Source organism: Lissotriton helveticus, chromosome 3_1, assembly GCF_964261635.1.
Source record: "Lissotriton helveticus chromosome 3_1, aLisHel1.1, whole genome shotgun sequence".
Lineage (NCBI taxonomy): Eukaryota > Metazoa > Chordata > Amphibia > Caudata > Salamandridae > Lissotriton > Lissotriton helveticus.
This window is the reverse complement of record NC_136061.1, coordinates 1,399,132,220-1,399,156,526: the sequence shown is the minus strand read 5'-3', so window position 1 is coordinate 1,399,156,526 and position 24,307 is coordinate 1,399,132,220. Positions and strand designations below refer to the sequence as shown.

The 24,307-nt window shown below is 48.1% G+C and overlaps 1 protein-coding gene across 5 annotated transcripts in view; it reads left to right on the top strand.

Moving 5' to 3' along the window:
- The window catches only part of CCDC14 (coiled-coil domain containing 14), a 214,275-nt gene that overhangs the window by 66,933 nt on the left and 123,035 nt on the right, over positions 1-24,307 (top strand). For all 5 annotated transcript variants that reach the window (XM_078682037.1, XM_078682039.1, XM_078682038.1 and 2 more), the window contains 2 exons: positions 2,777-3,353; positions 4,574-4,715. In XM_078682037.1, coding sequence (XP_078538163.1) covers positions 2,777-3,353; positions 4,574-4,715 — 719 coding nt within the window. The remainder of the gene's footprint in view (positions 1-2,776; positions 3,354-4,573; positions 4,716-24,307) is intronic.

The following is a 24,307-nucleotide window of genomic DNA, read 5'->3' as shown; positions in this document are numbered from 1 at the left end:
GTGCTCGCTCCCACAGGTGCAAGATGCCCCAAGGGTAAAAAAAAGTCCCCTAGGTCAATCAGAGGGCTCTACTTTTTGAAATCGGGTTCGAGTCCCTCGAGCCCAACTGTCCAGATATACAAATAATTTTGGAGCTTAAACCCTCCAAAACTACTGAACGAATTTACAGCAAATCATAGCAAGCATTTGCAATGCAATAGGTCTTGCATTTGTCAGAGGTAGAGCTATTGGTGTTGTAAATGACAGTCTTTTATCCATGTGTTTTGGTTTGGGGTGTACTGGATGTATGAACAGAGACACAGCTGCAGCACTGCCTAGAGTACTTAGAATAAGGAATTACCATTGGGACAAGAGAAGCAGCTGCAGCACTGTCTGGAGGACTTAGAATGAAGAATTACCAATGAGACCAGAGAAGCAGGTAACAGCACTGTGTAGAGGACTTAGAATGAGGAATTACCGACCGGCCCGCAGAAGCAGCTAGCAGCGCTGTATATTTGAATGAGGAATTACTGAGTGGGCCAAAGATGCAGCTGCAGCATTGCCAACAGGGCTTAGAATGAGGAATTATGGATGAGACCAGAAAAGCAGCTACTAGCAGTCAAGAGGACTGAGAATGAGGAATTACCATTGTGACCAGAGGCACAGCAGCAAGACTGTCTGGAGGATTTAGAATGGAAGAGTTACTGACTGGACCAGAAAAGCAGCTAGCAGCATTGCCTAGAGGACTAAGAATGAGTAATTACCACAGGAATCAGAGAAGCAGCTGCAGCACTGTGTAGAGGCTTTGAATGAGGAATTACCGATGAGGCCAGAGTAGCAGCTATGACATGCAGCACAGGGTGGTACGCACACATAACCATAGACCACGCAAGTGCTGTACATGTGGAACATGAAAACAAGCTGGGGGGAGGGGATGATAATAACAAGAGCATATGTTAAAATGCCCCTGGTTTGAGGCTTAAGTTTACTTTTAGGAGCCTGAGATTGCTACCAAGTGCACACTATTTATGAAAATAAGAACACATCACCCTTTGTTTGTCTGCCTATACATCGGCGACCTTGTCTGCTTTATAGCTGAGGAAACTAACTCCAAATCTGCAATGAGCAATCTTTTGTAAACATGTAGTTGTATACCTCTAAAAGAAATGGAAAACTTGACTTTCTGGAACAGGCGCAGTGCAGCGCAGACTATGTCGTTATTGAACGTGTAAACTATATGAACAGTGAGTGTGGTGTGTGGGTTTAGAAACAGATCTATAAACAGCAACACAAAGGGGTGCGGTGGCGGGGAGCTATCGATGTACGTTTAGGAGAAGCTATGGCTTTAGGTGGGATGAAAAATCTGGGGTTGGGGTTCTTAAAGGGGCGTGGTCAATGCAATTAAGGGCGTGGCGTAAAACACTTAAACTAAAAATCTGACCTTAGCATAGTATGCTGCCTGTCTAGTATTTTGCTGCTTCTGTCTTTGCACCGAGATATCTAATACAACAAGAAAGATTACACTTACAACAAGTCCGGACTATTGGCTTTGACAAATAAGACAAATAGGAAACAACTATGGCTTTGTTGTATATAATATTGAAAATGCCTCCATTCTTGTGGGAGAGATTATGGCTTAACAGATAGAGCTGCTGACTTTGAAGCTAGGGAAGCTGGCTCTAGCCTCCGGCCGATTCAAAATCCTGCGATTCAGAAAATGAACATGCTCTTGTGTAATGTAACTGTTGCTTATAGAAAGAGCTCAGATACCTTCAGGTCAAGTTTGCGCTATATGAAACAAAAAAAAAAATAAAGTTCTGGAAAAACACAAGAGTGGCTGAAGGAGGCAGAGAAAGGCGAAAAAGTGTGATAAAGGGAACCAGCAGCAATGACAGTGCAGGCAGCAACAATGACTTAAGAAGCTCCAATAAACATGACGAGCTTTGCTACAACAAGCATCTAGCTTCAGCTAAAAGGTAGTTGGGCGGTGCACTCGGTGAGGGCTAAACACTGGAAGAGGCATGAGGTATGGATGCCCGTCACGAATGGGGAGGACAAAAAATGAAGCGAAGGTGTTGCCAGCATATGGCAAGATTATGGGTGGACTGCAAGCCCAGATGTAGCTACAGCGTGTCTCTGTTCAAGACTGCGCATGCGCGCCTTCTAGAGCTGAGACCTAAAAAGCACACTTTCTGGACCAAGATCTAGTTTGCTGCCAAATTTGATGTAATTGCATTCAATATTTTTTGCTGTTGTGCTTCTTTAAAAAGTCGACGGAAATTGAATGGGGATTTTGCATTTTGGGACCCACCATGACAGATCACCCTGATATTTTGCTGTGGTGGAGAGAATTTTTTTAAATTTTGTTTTGTGGAAAATTTTGTGAAGATTCATCAAACCACCAAAGTGATCAGCAAACCAAAAAGCGCTCTGTCTGTGGAAAAGCAGACCTAACTATAACTGCCCAGTGGTTAGCTCTACTGGGTACTGTGCATAGATAAATAATAATTAAATCTGCTGGTAAGTGTTGTTACTTTCCTCCATCCAAAAAAGATTGCACAGCATATACTTCTGGAGCGTATACTACTATTTTTGGTCTATTGTTTTAGGTTAATACTGTTCTCTAGTTATTTCTTAGAGTGGTTACCTTTTGCCTGAATTACGTCTGCCGAGAGCCTAATCTACCAACACAATTTGTTATCTGTGATACTGTGGTTTCTTATATGTGAATGACTAAATGATGAGCTGAAGCTGGTTAATATGCTGTTTTAGTTGTCATGTTTGTTTTTCTCCTCAGAGCGCTCCCACTAATTGCTGTAACCAAAATAATTCTTCGGGAGGATCCATCTTTCCCATTGGATCTAATGCCGCTGGCTCTAATACTTCACATCAGCAAATCTCTTCTGCTTCTGATGTGCTATCATACATACCAGTGACTGGACCACCTAATCATTCCGTGGCCAACTACCTACAACCAGCTATTCAAAATGAAACTTCTTCAAAACAAGCAAACGATGACCATCAGCCACTGAGGGACTCTGAAATGCTGTTACACATTCAAGCTCAGCTGACTCAGCTCCAGCAACGCAATGCTGAAAGCCAAAGGGTTCCCAGGAGATATGTAATGCACATACCAGCGGAGTCCGATCTTCCCAGGGATGAGGAATCCTCGGGGGAGCAGAGTGAGGGCACATCTAGTGAGGAGGAGGATGTGAATGGACTTGATGTCGCTCCGGTCAGAGATACGAGCTGTCAGACAAGTTTTGAAAAAACTGCCTTGCAGACTAAAAAAACAAGTCCTCAAAAAACAGCACAGAAAGTAAACAAAGTAAAATATCTTCTGGGAGAAATAAAAGCATTGATATCAGACCAAGGTAAAGTTTTTTCCTGGGCTTTTGTATAGAACACTAAGTCGGATACTGTGGGCCAAGTTAATGTTTCCAGTAAGACTTTATTCTTCATTAAGAAAATTTGAAATCTCAACAAAGCTTCAGAAGATTTCATGGTCATTTGTAATTTAAGAGGGAAGGCTGTATCTCATGAGTACTCATGTAGATGGGGTCACACGATATAAACGGTAAACCATCAACAATTAAATCTGGCCAAGTTAAAGTCCTTTTTTATCTTTTTGATTACTTAAAATTTGTGCGAGATTCAACAAACTGTCTTTTGCTGATAATTAGGCTGGGGCTAGAATCAAAGAAACCGCTGTAATGGAAACCTTGTAAAGCTTGTACATTTATCCTCCAATACACTTAATGTAGCGGACTGTTTTTGGATTTTTGTATTGTTTTATCTGTTAAGTTTATCTACCATTAACAAATTATTTTGGGGGGAATTAGTCATTAATAACACCTACTATCAAAACAAGCAATATTTTGTTGGGTTTGAGTTACTCAACTGTGGCCTTGGTAGTGGGAGGAATTTTAAAGGCGGTCTCAAACATGGTTATAAAGACTGGGATATGTTATTGCTGTATATATGATTAATTTGATCGTTTTTATGGTGATAATATATTATACAATTGAATGTAATTGTTTTAAAGGACCGCTGGTCTAAAGAAAAATAAAGTAATAAAATAAATAGTGTTTCCACAGTCAAAATGTAAAAATGATATGTGGAACAAACCAACCCATTCTGACTGTTCCGGTTTGATTGTGTTAGATTGAACAAATGTATCTTTTGAGGGTGCTGTTTCACAACCATAGAGATTCAGAAATATACATTCCACATACTTCTCTTTTACAATGTACATGTGCTGCTGTAGTAAAAAAAAATGCATTCAGTCACATTACATTAAAAATCGAGACTTCATTTAGAACTCTGAACAATTTTCGCTCCCACTTGTATGCCCATATGGCCTTTGTAGGATCTCGATGTTGAGGTTTTACACCACCTCTGGAGATGCAACATAATGATTTGTGTTTTCTTCGTTCACTTGCGGTTATCTCCTGCCCCTCCCCCTCCCACCCTAGTGGTCCACCAGTGGAACTTCTTGAGAATCACCTTTTCTATTCACAGGGGGGCTGTTAAAAGTGTTTTTGTATGGAGATGTTAATTGGATTGATTTGGTCAACCTGATCTCTCCTTGCAGATGACACTGAAGTCCAGCGGTTGATAGCTGAATTGGAAGAGAGTGTATGCCTATTGCCTGCAGCAGTTGGAACCACCAATTTACATGCCGACATAGCTCTAGCTTTGCAGCCGCTCAGAAGTGAAAACGCACAGCTACGCAGGTCAGTATCTGAAACATGACAATCATTATTAATTATTGAAGCAATGTGTGGCCAGTAATGGGTACAGTTCGCAACTAGGCGAGACAGTAGCAATAAAAAGTGGACAAGGTGCAGGGCTTAAAATTGGAAGACTATTTTTAACTAATGTGTGAAAATGCCGCCATTACTTTCCACTATAAATAGTATCCTGTTCGAATTATGGCTACATACGAAAAAAGTATTTGTAACACAGAAGTTTCCATTTATTCTGCAAATCCTTATTTCCTTCAAGAAAGAGCTTATCTAGCATATTACAAAGTCTAGTTTAGCAAGCTGAAGAAAACTTAATATGATGAATGTGACCTAACTAGAGTAACTCAAATGCTGACCTAGCCGTGGTGTAGCATTTTGCAGTTTAGTGCTCATTATTGATACCTTATGCCCTCTCTTTGATGCCCTTTGAGAAGTTGCATACTTCCATTTTCCGCTGTTTCTTGATTCTGACATGAAACCCCTTGACAGGTGCTTAAAAAGGAAGGTCAAGAATGTTAAGGTACGGTCTGTGAAGAGACTAAATATTCTTGGGCATTCTAACTATTATTATGCAATTTAGTCGTTTGAGCTTCTTTTTTTGCGGGCGGGTGGGGGGCGGGGGCGGGACCCTTTCTAATAATGAATGGTGCTCTCCATTACAGACCAGCTACATTTTGCACCCAGTTTAGAACTTGTAGACATAGCTGGTAAATTCTGAGAGATGGAATGTATTCCTGCTCCGGGCTACCCGGAGAATAGCTAGAGGTTAGAAACCTTGAGGTTTGACAGCCTCAATAAATGTGCCCCAAAACACTTGATATTCAATGTAATGGAATAAGTTGTTGCGTGGTACTTATAAACACACATTTATTACTACAGTGCCAAGGTCGAATTCAAAAATATTACCACAGTATAGTTATATTGAGATGAGAAAAACACTTTTTTCTGCCTCACGTATTGCATGTAGCAGTTGTCTTACACAGGGGAACAGCTCTCCTACTAGTGATGAGGTATCTTCAGTGTGGTTTTACCTTCCTGCACAAATGTGCAGTCCCCCCTTTGTCTTAGTTTTGATAAAATACCTTTTGCTAGAACAAGTACACATGAAAATATGCCATGGCAAAAACCATATATACAGGTGCACAGACTATAATATGCCATTCATTACCATTGTTGAGGGACCAACTAGAGGCCATTTCTGCCTATGAATGGACATAAAACACGCCATAATTCAGTGTTCGCCATGATCTCCTGTTAACTGTTATTGTGCCTCCGTGCTGTTGGTAAATAGCTTATTTTTTTCAGTTATGGTCTTTGTTGTATGCATTAATAACCATAACTAGTGGATGCCAGTGGTTTTTCGTGTTTGAATGAGAGCCATTATTCATTATTTTTTGTAAGCTGTACTTAATTTCCAGCCCCTGCAGCACATGGGCTTGGCTCTGAGCACAACCTGCCGTGGACGGACAACCCCCAATGTGCAAAGCCTTCACCAAGCGCAGCAAGGTTGAGAGCACGTTCCAGCTGTATTTGGCCTTTGGCACTGCGCCCAACCTAAGCCAACCAATCACATTTTGTAAAAATTCAAAATGGGATTGTAGGATAGTGCCACTTTTTGCATAGTTACACCCCACTTTTTGCCTAACATCTGATGCAACCTGACTTGACGTACCCTGGGTCAGTGCCAACCAGGTTTCCAGGGTCTGTGCTCTTTCGCAAAGCTGCATCTTTGTACCCACAATTGCCACATGCCTGGCCACAGGTAAGCCCCTTGAAAGGGGTACCATGGGTACAGTGAGCAAGGAAGGCCTCAAAGGGCTGCAGCACCTATTGTGCCACCCTTAGGTGCCCTCTACCTTAACACCCACACACTGCCAGTGCAGGTTGCGTGTTACGGTGCAGAGAAAAGTGAAGAGTCAACATGGCACCCATCCCTGTGTGCCATGCCTACAACCCACTGCCCGAGGCCTTGGTAAGTCACCCCTCTAGCAGGGTGCACTAGCCCTCGGGTGAGTGCACAGTGGCATGAGCCCTGTGTCCCTAAAGTATCTAAGTTAGATACTTACACAGTGTAAGTGTAGTAAAGTCATAAAGAGTATATGGTATGGGAGTTGGTCATTACAAATTCCACAGCTCCATAATGGCTTTAATAAAAACCGGCAAGTTTGGTAGCAAACCTCTCAGCACAGTAAACCCACACTGATGTCGGTGGAAGATTTAATGTAAAGTGCACTTAGAAGGCATCTTAGAGAATCCCCCTAAAAATCGACCATCCCTGGTGTGGTTCCTGAATGGCTGCCCGCCATTTGCCACCACCAGACATGTTTCTGGACCCCTGGTTTGAGAGCCTCCGCTCTCTGGGTTCAGAAACAAAGCTCACCCTGGACAGATGTGTCATGCCTCCTCCCCCAGGATGGGCTGGGACCACAAAGCGGAATCTTCAAAGGCCTTCTGCCTTTCGAAGCTGTCCCTGCCTTTTGCTATCCCCAGCAATTGGCTCCCATCGGTTCTGACCCCCACTCTGGATGGGAGAATCGGCAGAAAAACCAGGCTAGGAAGAGAGGTGTGCCCAGCTTTGCCAACCCCACCCCTCCGATGGGGGAGGCGAGGTGAAGCACACATCTCAGCCCCCTCAATCTTGAAGATGATGGAACTGAGCCAATTAGAAAACGCCTCCTGCCCCCTTCCCGCTGGTGGATGGCATACTAGGGGGTGTACCCACCCCACGGAAGGAACCCATTGGTCCCCACCTGCGCACCCCATAAACGCCCCCCTAAATCTAGTAATTAGGGGCAGCCCTGAACCCTGCCTCCTCAGATTTGAGGAAGAAAGAAGGACCGAAGAGCTGTGCTGACCCAGGAATAAGAGGACCCCTACTGATTTGGCCCCATCCCTACAGGCCTGTCCCAACTCAGATCTGCCTACAGCAAAGAAACCGGCCTAGCCAGGAGCCCCCCAGAGCCCCAAGGATCTGCCCTACATTCACCTTACAGACTCTGTCTCCCGTGAGCATCGGATTTGCTCAACAAAGCCTCTAAGACCAGAAACCGGATTCCAGTGACTCAGCCGTTATTCACCACTCTACACCTATGACCATGGCCTGAGTTTGAGTGGCCCAACACCATGAGGAGGTCTCCTCAGCATTCCTGACCTGGGATCTGGTGATCCCCGACCTCCCTCAAGCTTCAACACAATGTCTGCAGCCTCAACCTGAAGGGTCCCTCTGACCGCGTCCGAAGCTGGTAAGAAAACCGGACTCCAGAAGACACCCCTGCACCCGACGCCCCACAGCCTTGGGTGGCCCAGCCAACAGTGTCCAGGCACCCCCCAAGATCCTAACTTACCTCTCCAGCAGGTGGTCGCCTTCAGGAAATCTCTCTACCCGAGCCTGCAGCAACTTCACCGAACCGAATGTCTCCATTGAAAAGCACAGGATCCCGACGTCTTCTTGGCACCCTGCACCCGGCCACCTCAGTGCCGCTGGTGGTGCAGCTCCTCTGCTGGTAGTTGGCCCCTGCAGTGCTTACCTTAACCCCAGGAGCTTTGCTCCCACGCCCATTGGCCTGCTGGTTAGCAGTCCCTAACCGAAGGCCCCATTGGCTAAGATTGGGCCACTGCACTCGAAACCCGGCCACCCCAGTGCCGCTAGTTGTGCAACTCGAGTGCCCATCTAGACCTTGGGGAACCTTGGTCCTAACGCCCAAAACTCCCACTCGTATGCCCCACAAGTGGTTGAGAAACCACTGACCCTTTTTCTCCCATAGGAACTTATGTTATCCAATTTTGCTCCTAAAATGTTATAAGTGTTGGACTAATGTTTGTATGAAGAAAGGATAACTAAACTGCAAAGTATAGAAAGTCTTACTTACCTTGTATTGTGAGATCCTTAGGTGTGGTATCTAGGAATACTACCCCCAGTACTCAAAGTAATTAAAGAGTATTCTTTTTTTTTTCAAATCTGTTTATTAGCATAGTTTCAAGAGCAGTGGCAGCATACAGTTTAATACATACAAGCGCAATGTTAATCACGGTGTCACATGCATGCGTTTGCTCAGAGCATAGATAGGAGCATAGTACATTCGATTTTCTTCTTTATGCTGTCGACAAACTAGAAGAGTCTAACAAACCCCGTATAACCCCGTACCCTCCCTCCACCCCAACAATATCCCTCCCTTCACTCTCTGGGCAGGTACTTCTTTGAGAAATTGACATGTGGGTCTCCAGTAACGTTCTGACGCGCAGCGTATGTTCTGATATAACACACAGGTAGGGTGGGAGAATGTAATCGCAGGTTCGGGGGGCGCCCGAACCCCATTGTTGTGCACCGTGGGTAGTGCCCGTGGGTGGGGATGTGGCTCATGGTGTAGTACTATTCTAAGCGGTTAATCACTAGTGTCTTCTTCCCCTTCGTCTGTGCCAGCCTCAAAGACCCCCAAAGTATAAAACCACTCCAGCGATATCGGGATTTTCCGGAGGCCTCTACTCTCCTCTCTCTGTAATGCCACGCCCTCTGCCTTACCCCAGCGCACTACTTCTGCCCGCCATAAGTCAGGGTTAGGCGGTGTAGACGATTTCCATCTCATCGTGATGGCACGCTTCGCTAGCAACAGGGCCAGGTCCGAGAAGCGCGCCGTCACTGTTCTGGTGCGCGTCGGCGGTCCCAGTCCTAGGAGTGTACTCTCCAGCGTAGGTGGTTGGGGGAGGGTACCAGTCGTCACAAGCGAGGCATGAACAGTGGTCCAGAAATACCCCAATTTAGGGCACTGCCATAGCATGTGTACCAACGACGCGTCGTCTGCGTCGCATCGAGGGCAGTTACTCCTGGCTGCAGGGAACATCACATGCAGGCGGTGTGGAGTCAGGTAAGCTCTATGTAGTACCATCAATTGGATGAACTTGTATTTGGGGTTCCTAGCCACCTTCCTAGGGAATTGAAGTATGCGCTCCCATTCCTTGTCTCGCAATGGCCTCCCAATGTCTATTTCCCACTTCGCCCGCAGTGGTGCCAGTGGAGGCGCCCTACCTGATTTAATGCTAGCTGTGAGCCATCTGGTCAGGTGGCCGCCCGTTCCCATGAGGTAGAGCATTGAGACGAGGGGGTTCGTAATAGGCTCCCGTCCGTCAGGCGACCACGTGCGTTCGATATAGTGTCGGAGTCCGGCGTACAGGAGGAAGGAGCTGTTGGGGACGCCCTGAGTGGTTCTGAAGTCCTCGAAGGATAACAGGTGGCCTTCTGCAAACAGGTCACCTACGTGTACTGCACCTGCATCGTGCCAGGGCTCCAGGAGGGTCGTCGTGAGTGTGCCCGAGCCTAGTGGGATGCCCAGTAGAGGGACCGTGGGGGCGTAGGGAGTCCCGGGGGACGTGTATTTCAGCGCCTTCCGCCAATACGTGATCGCCAGCTTAAGAAGGGGCAGAGCGTTTCTAGGTAGAACCGAGCCAGGTAGGAGCAAGATGTGCACCCTCCCTTTAGCATGGTCATCCACCGACATATTAATCTCATGTAGATTGCGGCCTGCTACCCAGTAGGCTAGCCATTGTAGCTGGCACGCGTAATTATAAGCTCTGAAGTCCGGTAAGCCCATGCCTCCGGAGCTGGAGGGGAGTTGCAGTTTGGCCAGACCTATGCGTCTGCGGCCGCCTCCCCACACAAGCTCGATAAGTAGGGAGTCAAGGGTCTTAAACGTTATCGCCGGGATCTGGAAAGGCAGGTTGGTGAAGTAGTAGATAAGACGGGGGAGCATCACCATCTTGGAGACTGCCACTCTACCGGGTATCGAGAGCGGCAACGTCAGCCAGAATTGAACCTGTGACTTCAGTGATCTAATGGCCTTCCCCAAATTGCCATCTATCATCATGCCCGCCTCTCGATAGATCTGTATTCCAAGGTATCGGAACGTGGTTTCCGCCATCTGGAACATATGGGGGGAGAAAGGTAAAGGGGTCGACCCATCTACGGCTGCAAATGTAAACCCGTAGGACTTAGATTCGCTGATGGCGAGGCCAGAGATCTCCCTGAAATCCTCGAAAACCCGGGAAACCGGGCTCAGGTCACCCCTCAGGTCGCGGAGATATAAAATGATATCATCCGCATATGCAGATACAATATGGTCCACACCTTGCCGTCGTATGCCATATCGGGGGGGCCATTAACCTGAGCCTGCAGAGCAAAGGTTCGAGGGCAAGGACGAATAGGAGAGGGGAGAGCGGGCAGCCCTGTCTAGTGCCCCTGGCTATGGCCAAGGGGCCTGAGATTTGACTGGAGGTGCGCACCCGGGCCGTGGGGATGGTGTACAGCAGTCTGACCCATGCTAGGAATTCGGGCGGTATCCCGAATCTCAATAGGGTGGTAAACATATAGTCCCACCTCAAGGAGTCAAAGGCTTGTTTCAGGTCTAGAGAAATGCATCCTTCGGAATCAGCGTCGAAGTTGTCTCCGAGCATGAGTTGGGCCAGGCGCCTAAGGTTCATGGCCGTATTACGGCCCGTTACAAACCCACATTGATCCGGGTGGACCAGTTGAGGTACGTACCGCACGAGTCTCGTCGCTAGCACCTTGCTCAATATCTTAGAGTCAGTATTGAGAAGGGACAGGGGTCTGTAATCGGCCATGTGTAGACCATCCTTGGACGGTTTCAATAGGGAAGTGATCAGTGCCTGCATGGATGATTGCGGCAGCGAGGACGTGCGTAAGGCTTCTAGATAAACCGTGTGCAACCGTGGGGCCAGGAGGTCAACATAGGTGGCGTAGAATTCCGCTGGCAGGCCGTCCGTACCAGGGGCTTTACCCTTTGGAAGGGCCCTGATTGCTTGTCTGATTTCTGCCACAGATATAATACGTTTCAAGTCTTTGTTCTGGCCGATAGTAAGTTGTGGGAGAGTTAGACCCTCCATGAAGGCCGCAAGTGCGGGTTCCGATAAGGGTTGCGGGGGGCTATATAGCGCGGTGTAATAATCCTTGAACGCCGTGTTAATCCCTATTTGAGTGGTAGCCGGGCGGCCATATTGGTCCAAAACTCTCAGGATGGGGTGGCTGATCGGGGAGTCCCGTAGGAGGCGTGCTAGTAGAGTACCGGCGCGGTCGGCCTGCGTATGCTGTCTGTTTGTGTACTCCCTATAGTCTATTAGCCGCAGTTCCTCTAGTAGTTCCGCGTGTCTAATATGCGCCTCCTGAAGTGGTGTAAATGGAACGTTGGTGCCCGCTGCCTCGTTCTCCAGGGACGCTAGTGAGTCTTCTACCTCCCTCAACTGGTCTATCACCTCCCGTTTCCTCCCCACCTTAACAGTCATAGCAGTCCCCCTGAGACAGACTTTGAAAGCGTCCCACTCTATCTGCCTTGAGCTGGCCGTGCGTGCATTCATGGAGAAGTAGGTGTCTATAGTGTCAGACAGAGCAGATCGGAAGACCGAGTCCTCTAGGAGGTCAGGAGACAGTCGCCAGGTTGGGATGGGGGCCAGGCGCCTACCCCACTGCCAAGTGATTTCCACGGGGTTGTGATCTGAGAGTGTCTTCCCCATGTGTTGGGCCCGGACAATCAGTGCTGTGAGGGGACGGGAGCAGAAGACATGATCAATTCTGGTGTGGAGCTGGTGGGGAGGGGAGTAGAAGGTGTATTCCCTTTCTATAGGGTGCATGCTGCGCCACACATCCGCCATGCCCCAACCCTCAGCCCAACTCGCAAGCGCATCAGCCTGCTTCCTGCTCTCGGTAGTCTGCAAGGGAGGGTGTGACCTATCTAACAGGACATCAAGCACAGCGTTGAAATCACCCCCGATAATCCAGCTATGAGCAGCCCAGTCCGCAAGCACCCCGTTGACAGTAACCAGGAAGTCCGACTGATTTGTGTTAGGTGAGTATACACAACCAATGACAACCGCCTCCCCGTCCAACAGTCCCCGCACAAAAACATATCGACCCTCATGATCAACCCGTTGTTCCAGCAGCTGGAAAGGAAGAGAGCCACGTAACCAAATCGCCGCCCCCCTCGAGAATGCAGAATATGAGGTGGCGAAGAGTTGTCCTCTCCATTTCTTGCGCAACTTCACCGCCTCAGCAGCATTCAAATGTGTCTCTTGCAAGCACGCTATCTGAGTCCCCCTTCGGTTGAGTTGTGCCAGAATTCTGTGCCGTTTATGCACTGAACCCATGCCACGCACGTTCCAGGTGCACAATTGGTAAGTGTTAAGAGGTCCCATTTCCACCTGTGTGGTGCTGTAATATGAACCAACTGGACGACCCCATATGTCCTGCAATGTTAATAGGTGAGAGTGTCTCGCAGCCAAGTGTTCCCTGAACAAAAAGGTCCCTGAGCCAACGTACCCAGGGGCCAAACCAAGGTGCCCAACGTGGGCACAACTCAGTCAAGTTCGTGTGCATACCGGGGGTGGTAGGCCTCCGTCGATGGGCACTGAACTGTCTACGTGGGCACAACAGCCCATTGTGCAACGGGCCCCTGCACCTACAACCCACATTGTGTAAAGGAGGGGGATAGTCATACATTACCACCTTGAGAGGATCAATCGCGTTGCAGGTCAGAACTCCTCCGCCATCTGGGCCGTGATCTTCGGGAAGAGCTGCAAGCTGTCGATTGAGCCAGACACCTCAGTGTGGGTGTTGGTGGTGACGGTGCGTCTGTCTCCGGTTGCTCCCGCGTCGTGGGCGGCCAGTGCCTCTTCAGTTAGACGTTGATGTAGGGAGGAAGACGGATGCCCTGCTGTCCGGCGTTCGGAAGGATGCGTCGTTGCCGATGCGCCGTGGGGCGAGTGATGTCCGGGGCTGTGAGTGACGTCCTGCCGCCCTGGCGAGCCCCCTCGGGTGTCGCTGTGGTGGTCGGTGAACGGGTCCTGCGATGCCGGCGGTGTCAAGGTGACCTCCATCCATTCCGCCGCTTCCTCAGGCGAGTCGAAGAAATGCGACTTGTTGTTATGCAGGATCTTGAGCCGAGCAGGGAACAAAAGCGCATATTTCATGTGTCTGTCCCGCAACTTGCGCTTCACCCCAAGAAAGTCGGACCTGGCTCGTTGAACCGTGGGCGTGAAATCGGGGTAGATCGAAATGTTCCTGTCCTCGAAGCGTATCGGTGCGTCCTCTCTGGCCGCTCGTAGGACGGTGTCGCGGTCTCTGAAGTGGAGGAGACGAGCGATCAGGGGGCGAGGGGGTGCCCCTGGTTGTGGGGGCCGCGACGGCATCCTGTGGGCCCTCTCCACACTGTAGAGGGCGGTGAGATCTCTTTGGCCCACCAGTTTCTTCAGCCAATCTTCCACGAATTGCGTGGGGTCTCTCCCCTCGCTCCTTTCCGGAATGCCTAGGATGCGGACGTTGTTGCGGCGGGCACGTCCTTCTGCATCGTCCACTCTACCCCATAGCTGCTTTAATTGCTTCTCCACGTTCTCCAATTTCGTGGAGTGTTCCGTCTGCTGCGGGATTAGGTCGTCCAGCGCTATTTTTTGCTCCGCCACTCGGTCTGCCAGCTTGTTATGGTCGGCCTTTAATAGGGATAGGCCGGTCGCCATACTGTCTATGCGCGATTCTAGCGCCTCGCGCGTCGCGCGTATTTCATTCAAGATCAGATCCAGTTTGGCGTCTTGCGACCCTGTACCGGTCGGAGGGATGATGTCCTCAGAGCCCGTGGACTGCACGTCCGTCTGGGCGCCCTGGTCCTGGGGTTTGCCCCTATTCCTGCCCATAGTCCTCGTTAGCAGGGTGGCACTGCAGTGGATGCAACAGGTCGCCGCGGATCCACGAAGAGTCCGGCAGAGGATATACGAGGATCAGCCCCTCACCAAGTAGAGACAGGCGTGGCGCGTGGCCCAGGGCTGGGGGGGGCGACGTAGCTTATCTTGCCAAGGTGTCTGCGTGGGATGAGTCGGCGCAGCGCCGAAGGCCTCGCATGTAGGCGCTACCCCAGCGCCGTGGAGGTGTCGTGGGAGAGGAGGCGATGGGGTCCAGGCCACTGGAAAGTGCGTCTGTTTTGCCTTACGGAGGCGCGGCAAAGGTCAGGGCTGCAGCGCCGGAATACAAGGTCCAAGCTCGTGGCGCTCCACCCCCCCAGGTCCCGGCACCTGTGGACCGTGGATTCGCAATATGTGTCACCTTGCGTCACGTGGACGCTCCCGATCTTCGTTCCGACATCGCTGGGGCAGACAAATGGGGGTCGTCAGGGTTCAAGGGCCTTCACCAGGCCCCTACGTGCAGATAAAATGGCGCCTGATTGTTCCTGATGCCTGGCCGATCCTCAAGCACAATGCGACGTAGGCAGCTGGGTCACGGTGTTAGTGGTAGGGTGAGTGCGCCACTCGCTCCGCTGTCCTCGTCGCAGCGGTGGGACGCTGGAGGCCCGCCGACCCCCTGGGCGGGCGGACGGGAGGACGGTCCGGTGGCGCCCCCGAGTTCCAGAGGGGTCCGTCCAGCAAAGCAGCCTGTCCGTGCAGTAGTGGCTGTGCGTGGAAGGGCAGCGGGGCCGCAGCGAAGATGAGCACCGCAGTGCACTCCGGGGTCGGCAGGGAGAGCAGCAGGAATCCGAGTCTGGGTCCCGAGTGGACCGCGAGTGAGGCTGTGGGTGGGCCGGCCAGGCCGATCACTCCAGGACGGGGCTTCGCTGTGGCCTGAAGGCCGTACCAGATCTCACCGCCGGAGCTCAGCAACGGAGACGGCTCAGAAGGGCTGCGTTACACCGCTTCCCTCATTCAGCCTCCGGAGACAGCCTGTGTCGAAATTAGGCGGGTTGCAGGCAGGGAAGTGCAGGATAATTAGCTCGTGTCTAGGGCATAGGACGGAGCTAACAAACTACACGTCCACCATTGACGGCTCCAGCGTAATTAAAGAGTATTCTAAAAGTAATTATTGTATAATGCAAACTACTTTCTGAATCAATACCAAACAAGATTTTTGCAAAATTCAGTCATAACTGAATTTCATTGTGAAATCCTGCATTCCAAGTACGTTACCAACCTGTGCCAAATCCTGCTTGGTCCTAGAAATAAAATACAAGTATACTTTTTTTTATACTTACCCAATTGGTCTGGATTCTTCATGACCCTGACTATGCAGAAACGTAGAGTAAGTAGATTGCCACATTTCATGCAAATCCATATTCTGGGTCAAACGTAATAGACAAATCTAAAAGCTTCTTGTTTCTTTTATTGGCAAGGCAGCCCAAACACACTAACTTTGTGAACACTGTTCAGTCAAGTCTGCCATCTAATCCAACGCGTTTCGGGCGTCCTCGCGCCCTTTTTCACCTGAATGGCTCACACGGAGAAGTAGCAACAAACAGTGGCTCGCACTCGCAATGTTTACATGTCCCGCCCTGTGGGCGTATCCACATAGTGCATTATGGTTAAAAGAGTCTTCAATAATAATTCCCCTAATGGGTGCCACCACAGAGTCTCCTTCAATAGTCGGTTGTTGCATTACTCACAAGTTTGTTGATGGGCTTTATTGTCCCTTGCAAATACACATGTCGATTCGTCAGAGCCGTATTAGTGATGGTGCCAGACCCACACATCAGCAGGGGGGGCATCCTCGCGACCTGGGAAGGCCGCTATATGATCCAAACGAAAAGGTCCCATGATTGAAGATGCCAAAGTCGGCGTGTCTTGTTTTAGTTTATTAGCAATGCAGCACAAACGCACTAACTTTGTGAACACTGTTCAGTCAAGTCTGCCTTCTAATCCAACGCGTTTCGGGCGTCCTCTCACCCTTTTTCACAGGAATGACACACGGATAAATAGCAACAAACTGGTTGGCACTTGCGTTCTTTATATGTCCTACCCTGTGGGCATATCCGCATAGTGCATTATTTATTTAGAAACGTATATAGCGCGCAGCTACCCCCAAAGGGGGTGTCCCGGCGCTGAGAACAGTAAGCACTTGTGAGTGTCTCTGTGCCCCTGAGGGTTGGTAAACAGCCAGGTTTTTAAATTGCGTCGAAATAAGCATTCCGATTCTGTCATACGGAGGGACAGTGGCAGGCTATTCCCGGAGCGAGCAGTGATGACTGTGAACGCTCTGCCACCCATTCTAGAATGGCGGAATCAGGGAGTACGTAAGAGGCAAAGATGATTTGATCTGTGAGATCGGTTGGACTGAGTATGCTTCAGTCTGTCTCTGAGATAGGCCGGCCCCTGACCCTGCATTGCTCTATTTGCCAGGACCAGAGATTTAAACTGAATGCGGCTAGTCACAGGCAGCCAGTGTAGCTTTTTTAAGTGAGGAGAGATTGAGTGGTGATATGGGATGTTACAGATCATTCTTTCCGCTGCATTCTGCACAATCTGCAGACGTTTGACCAGGTAGGCTGGTGATCCGGCATACAGGCTGTTAGCGTAATCCAGGTGTGATGTTATAAGGGCGTGAATTATGGTTCGGCGAGCATCCAAAGGAAGGAAAGGGAGAATTTTCCGCATCATGCGGAATTTACCAAAACATGCAGATGTGTCTTTATTTATTTGAGCCTTGCAAGATAATTCATTATCAAATAGGAATTCCGGATTCCTGGCAGAAACCACCGGCACTGGGGTGGGGGGAATTCAGGTGGCCACCTCAGTAGGGGTAGAGGGGATTTTTTTTATTAAAAAACAGCACCTCAGCTTTATCCGAGTTAAGCCTGAGAGTGTTGAGTGACATCCAGGTAAAGATGTTGCTGAGGCAGCGTCTGAAGTTTAAAAAACTGGCGTCAGAGTAATCTCTAAATGAAAACACTAATTGTGTGTCATCAGCGTAGGAGATCGCTCTGACCCCACAGGATTCTGCCAGCATGGCTAGCGGCGATACGTAAACATTTAATAAAAAGTGGGCTAAGGGCAGAGCCCTGGGGAACACCACAACTAAGTGGTTTTTTCTCAGAGACAAAAGGTTGAAAGTAGACCTGTTGGGGACGATCGCTGAGAAAAGAACTAATCCAAGCCAATGGGGTGCCCTAAATCCCAAGACTTTACAGTCTTTCAATCAATATGACATGAGAGACCGTATCGAAAGCTGCGGATAGATCGAGGAGTACGAACATCGCTGCCCTGCCTATGTCCATGCATTCGCGAATAGTCTCTGACGCCTCCAGAAGTGCAGTCTCGGTACTATAGCCGGACCTAAAACCGGGCTGCGAGTCGTGGAGAAGTTGCCTGGACTCAAGGTAGTTAGAGATTTGTTCTTGCACTACTTGTGCCAGGATTTTGGTTTGTTTAGGTAAAAGGGAAATGGGCATGTAGTTGCTAAACACCGATGGGTCAGCTTCAGTTTTATTTAGGATGGGGATCAACATGGGCTGTTTCCAAGACTAGGGGAAATGACCAGTAAGTAAGGAGGTGTTCCAAAGCAAGTTCAGCGAAGAGCTAATAAGAGAGACGAGTGCAATGAATAATTGGGCCGGACAAGGGTCCAAAGGAGAGCCTGATTTACATGCCAACATTTTTTGAGAAAAGGTATCAATAGAGATAGAATTAAAAGAAGTGAAAGCCTCCTTCTTGTTTACCCTGGAGTCTAAAACTGGGGTATCCACAGACTGGTTAAACGTAGAAAAAATGTCTATGATTTTTTTGTGAAAAAAGTTAGATATCCCATCACAGAGTCCTTGGCTAGGGGGAGTCGAGCTAGATAATGCTCAAGAAGTGCTTCCCTCGGCTGGTTCCTCGCTCTCTTGTAGCCTTTTGTCAGAACCGATATGGGATAACCCCGATCCTGCAGTTTGGCAGTAAGATCATTTGATTGCTGACGAAAGTCATCAAGGTAGGTACAATTTCTCCTCAGACGGAGAAATTGTCTGTAGGGAAGATACTCTCGCAAGGCTCTCGGATGAAAGCTGGTGAACTCAAGCAGATTGTTCCTGGCAGTGGGCTTATAATGAGTCTTAGTTACAAAGTGACCATCCTGTTTAGATATTACTATGTCCAAAAAGATGACCTCATGTTTATCTGCTGTATGAGTAAACTTGAGATTGGGGTCCAGTGTGTTAATCCAGAGGAAGAAGTCCTGTAAAGACTCCTCTGAACCCTGCCAGACCACCAGCACATCGTCGATGTATCTTCTCCATAAACTTATGGAGGAGTCAAACGGGTTGTTAGCAACTTGGATGCGTTTCTGTTCAAAATCATGGACATATAGCCCGGTCACACTAGGGGCAAATGTGCTGCCCATAGATGTTCCAGTAGACTGGAGAAAGAGATTGCCTCTAAATTCAAAAAAATTATTTTTCAGAGCCAGATTTGCACATTCCAAAATGAATTCCTTGGGTGTGTTGCATTCCCAGGTAATGGTATTGAGAGCCTCATCCAGGACCTTGATGGTATCGTCCTGGGGAATGCTTGTATAGAGGCTCTCAATATCCAAAGTGACCAGTATAGTTTGTCCCATGTTACATTGTAAGGTGTTCAAAAGATTCAGAAGACTCCTGGTATCCTTTAAATAAGTGGGGGTCTGCTGAATTAATGGTTTGAGAAAAAAATCACAAAACCGTGACAAAGCCTCCAGGAGAGAGCCAATCCCAGCAACAATCGGGCGGCCTGGGGGGGTGGTCTTGCCTTTATGTATTTTGGGCAAAGTATAGAAATATGGTATAATACCCTCCGCCTCCATCAGGAAAGCAGCCTCGTTCTTTGAGATAGAGGCCTTAGTTTCAGCATACGCAACTAGATCAGTGATAACTCTCTTCAAGTCAGGTGATGGGTCAGCCATCAATGGCTGATAGTTCTTAGTGTCACTCAGTAATCATAAATATTCATGTTCGTAGTCTGAAGTGTTCAAGATCACGACCATGCCACCCTTGTCAGCGGGTTTTATTGTGATAAGGGGGTCGTTGCGTAATTTGTCTAGGGCCTGGAATTCAGTACCAGTCATGTTTTTGAAGGCCGTAGGTGCCTCTAGGTTCTCAATCTCGGTGAAGACTGCCTACTCAAAAGCAGTAATCTCAGCTGGTATTGTGTGTGGTGGGGGTGTGAACGTGGATTTTGCTCTCAAGGCAGTATCCCCCTCATTCCGTTCCGACATCTCAGTCTCTCTCCCTTCAAAGAAAGCTTTAAGCTTTAATTTTCTAAAGAAGTTTGAGAGCTCACAGTGTAAACAAAATTTATCAAGGCGTGCAGTGGGAACAAAGCCAAGGCCTTTCTCCAGGACCTTGGTTTCATTGTCTGACAAATTAGAATTGGATAGATTCACAATCAGACTCCTTGTGCACTCGTGCCCGCTTGTGGTTGCTTGCTCCGAGTGTGGTTGCCCACTGGGTCGTCTTGTGCCCAATGAACTTGTGTTTTCCCTCTCCTTTTGCCTCTTCCCCTTCGGCCTCTTTCTAAAAAAGGCTGGCCATAGGAACTAGTTTGGTATGAGTGGGAAGGTGGATAACCCGTATTCCAACCCATCAGTGTCATTTGTGGGTGTGGGAAGTGCATACCTATGCATGCCTCCTTGCATAGGATATTGAGGCCATATGGGTTGTTGAAAGAAAGGGCGGGATCTTCCTCTAAAGCCACCCCTTTGTCTCTGCCTAAAACTCCCATTGCTAGAACCACTGTGGTTAGATGAATTATCATCTGAACTGCCTGTGTTTGAGTTGGGCCTGCTGGGAAGTGTGAAATCGGGGTCTGAATAGGGGCAGACCTTAGTGAAGGCAAATTTCTTCAAATCTTTTTGGAATTGTGCCACCTTGGATTGAGTCAAATTATCTTTGTACTCATTTATTTATTCGTTGATATTGTCCAGTCGCTTTTTATAGCCCGTCAGGGTTGCCTTAAAATGGGTTTCAGTTTGTGTTATTTCTACCATTATGGCTTCTGATAGTCTGACAGCTGTCTTAATTATTAGAACGAGCCAGTCGCGCGTGCAGTGCCACGCGATCATGTCCCATTCTTTCCTGAAGAGTGCATCCTCAAGGAAAATCCTTGGAGCGTTTGTAACAAGGAGACCTCTGGGGGCCGTATTGGTCCTCAGATATTCCGTAAGGATGGTCCCATGGAAGATAGTTTGTATTCTGTTTTTCTTAAGCTCTGTTAATTGATCCCACTTGTTAGTGTGAGTGACTGCCTGCGAGATGGAGGGGTCAGCAAACAGAGACGGGCATGCTAGAATAGCGTCCACCTCTGAGTCAGAAAAGGTTAAGCCCAAGTTAGCCATGCTGAAAAGTAAGACCGTAACCAAGTAATGTTAAAGAGGATCCTTCAAAGAAGGGAGAGAACAAAAATGCTCTCACAGCTGTGAGCTGCTAAATATAGTCGTAACAACAAGAGAGGAAGGGAACGGATTCAACGCTCCTACTCCCCTCGGAAGAAATCAAAGAAACTACTAAGGAGCGTCATGCCCAAGTTAAAGAACGAGCAAGCATGTAATAGTAACCCACGTTCAGGATCACCTATATGAGAAACCTCTTTAGGTTATTCAGAAGGCCCTCACTCACCAACCTGGTTGGTGACATGCTTCATCATTGGGCCCCACCAGGAGTGGCCGAATGCCACCCTGGTGTGCTGCAATGCCAGGTTACTGCGGAGCTGTTTTGTTTGTGTGCAATGTGAATAAAGTGATTTAAAAATATCCAAATTGTGTCAAAAAAAGTTTTATTCGTTTTGCCTATTGGATATGTATAAAAGATGTGTAGGGTAAAGGACCTAAATTAGAAGTCCATATTTACCCTTTGAGAGGTCAACATGTTTCAGCCTATGTGAAGGTAATTATACAGGCATTCGTCAGGACCAGTGAGAAAGTGTAGTGAAGGACCCCGACGGTATGGGCGCGCTAAGGCCTACCCCAACCTGGGATCACTAGTGTTGAAAAAGGAATTATTTTATGTAAAAACACTGTATCAAGATTCCGTCGCAATGGAGTGGAACCGAGTTTATCTTAACATACAAAAACATTGACAAAGACATACAACAGACAGGACAAGGAAAAAACAAAGGGAAGTTTAAATATATCCATATCCATTGTTGAAGAATAACCTGCTCAGGTGCTCGAAATATGTGCTCATAGCCATATCAGACGCACGAGGGAGTAAGTATTGTGTGACATTGTGCGCATAAGGGAATAGCTTTGGCCCGTGGCATTTGAAGGGAAAGAATTCCCCGCATAAGTATACTAGCGTGGCTATATAAAATGACGGGCAAAATGGTGATAGTATGCCCACAATATGCTAATAATTAACATGTGTCATGAACAATAAAAACGACGGTCAGTCATGATGCCTCAGTGTTATTGGGCAAAATAGGCTAATTGAAAAGGCAAAACCATCCTTACTGAGGGTGCTAACACTACAAGCACCATGGGTCTTGGGAGGGTGGGCGGTAGCAACAATGGCACACCCTACGAGAAAAAAGGGATTACAGATTCAATGCGAGGAAAAATAGCAAAGCAAGACCGAAGTACTTCTCTCAGAAGAGCCGCACTCACGCCCTTAAAGCTAGGCACCCGCTTGGCACCTGCGTATCCCTCGTTATACCGGACCCCGTAGAACGCCATTCGGGGTGTTCAGGGAAAATAAAGGCTAGGACGCCGCCTCTGTCAACGAGCGCGTCATGGGCGTGGAGTGTACTGTGGAACGCGTCGTCGAGTACTGAAACCGATGATAGGGTATGTGACCAGGCACGTGACAATGGCAGCCAATCACGGGCCAGATTAAATATAAGAGGAGGGGCGCACCAATCCAGGCCGCTAATGCAACACAGGGTACCGGTTGTCAAGGCGATACTAAACAACAGAGGTACTGTCGTATACGAGGCTGTTCGTATGTATAAAGTTAGAAAAATACAACGTAGGCAGAGCTTGGTTAAATTGAAGAAGAAATGCAGAAAAAGTGGGCTAGACCAAAAGCGCTGTACAGAGCAGGCGCAACAGATGCCCATCTCCATGGTAATGCGCGAAACTAAGCTGATTGTTGGTCGCGCATATTTATTTAATGAATCCATACATAAGGGGATGCTAGTAGTGCGCAGTCAGTCTCATGTGGAGACTGGCTGGCACCCAAGGTGCTACAAATAACACGTCCAAAGAGGAAATGTCTGGAAAACGTCATACAGCTCTGGGTTCAAGAGCTCGATGGAAACACAGACCTCCTGACACCTACTCGATAAAGACAAGAAACAAAGTCCTGAATCAGAATCCTACTGACATCAGAGCGTATCAGGCTGGACCAAAGGCAGATACTGTCTAGAAAACAATTCATCTAGATAATAAACCTGCCAGCTCTATACAGGGGTTTAGTACTGCAATATGGAGGACCAGGGTATATTGTCATTGAGGCCCTTTATGTTTGTCCCAATGCGGTACACCCACCTCCACTCCTTTTCAAACAGAATTTTTTGGGTGTTCTTTTTTTGTGCTGGCCTGTTCAATGACGGTCCACTGCATGTCATTGGTGGTATGGTTCAAAAGTATAATATGCTCGCTCAGTTTTGTAGTTATGCGACACATCTGATATTACTGCGATGTTCGCATATTCGCAACTTCACTTTGCGTGTGGTCATACCAATGTAACGCAGCCCACAGGGGCAAGTAATCAAATACACCACATTGGTGGAGTTGCAGTTAGTATGTGTTCTCTGCGTCCACACTTTATTCTGTTCGATAATCAGTCTTTTAGTGTGTGACGTAAGATAACATATACTGCAATTGGAGCAACGGTAATGTCCAATGACTTTTGGGAGACCCCACATGTCCGTGACAGATTGAGCACCTCCAGCTGGGGACTCCTTTGGGCGAGTATTAACTAGAGTATCTCGTATACTCTGGCCGCGTTTAAATGAGAACAGGGGGTTTTTCCAGCTCCTATTTGTGCTGTTAATGATGCGCCAATGCTTGTATATGATCTTCTTCATGGCGTCAGAGGCTGTCACCAACCAGGTTGGTGAGTGAGGGCCTTCTGAATAACCTAAAGAGGTTTCTCATATAGGTGATCCTGAACGTGGGTTACTATTACATGCTTGCTCGTTCTTTAACTTTGGCATGACGCTCCTTAGTTGTTTCTTTGATTTCTTCCGAGGGGAGTAGGAGCGTTGAATCCGTTCCCTTTCTCTCTTGTTGTTACGACTATATTTAGCAGCGTACAGCTGTGAGAGCATTTTTGTTCTCTCTCTTCTTTGAAGGATCCTCTTTTTTAAAAAAAATTTTTTTTTGAAGACCTTTATTCTAGGCACAGAGGTAAACCACAGCTTTTGTGCCTACAACCCAACGCGTCGGGCCGGCAGCGATAGTACATAGATCGAGCATAATTCCCGACCATGGGCTCAGTGCTAGTTACGTACACAGCATGTCGCCTACAACCCACTTGGGCCGGCCGCGATATCTGTAATATAAAGCTGTAGAATGAAGCGTAGTATTGCAAGCAACCTATTCGTCAATATCAATTCGTACTTGCTTGAGGTCTAGTTTTTACTTTTTTGTTGCACTTTAAACATTAACAACAACTCGTAACAGTACCCAGGAGGTCAGTCCCAGTCCCCTGTGAGTACCCCGGCAGGGGTGTGTGGTAGTCAGGTGCACCGGACTCCAATTCCGGCGCGATGTGGCTCTAAGCAGTAGAGTGGATGTGTGTGTGGTTGCATACTTTGGTGTACGGTCAGGCATGTGTATCCCACTGGGGGAGGGGCGTGGGGAGGGGGCTATGTGT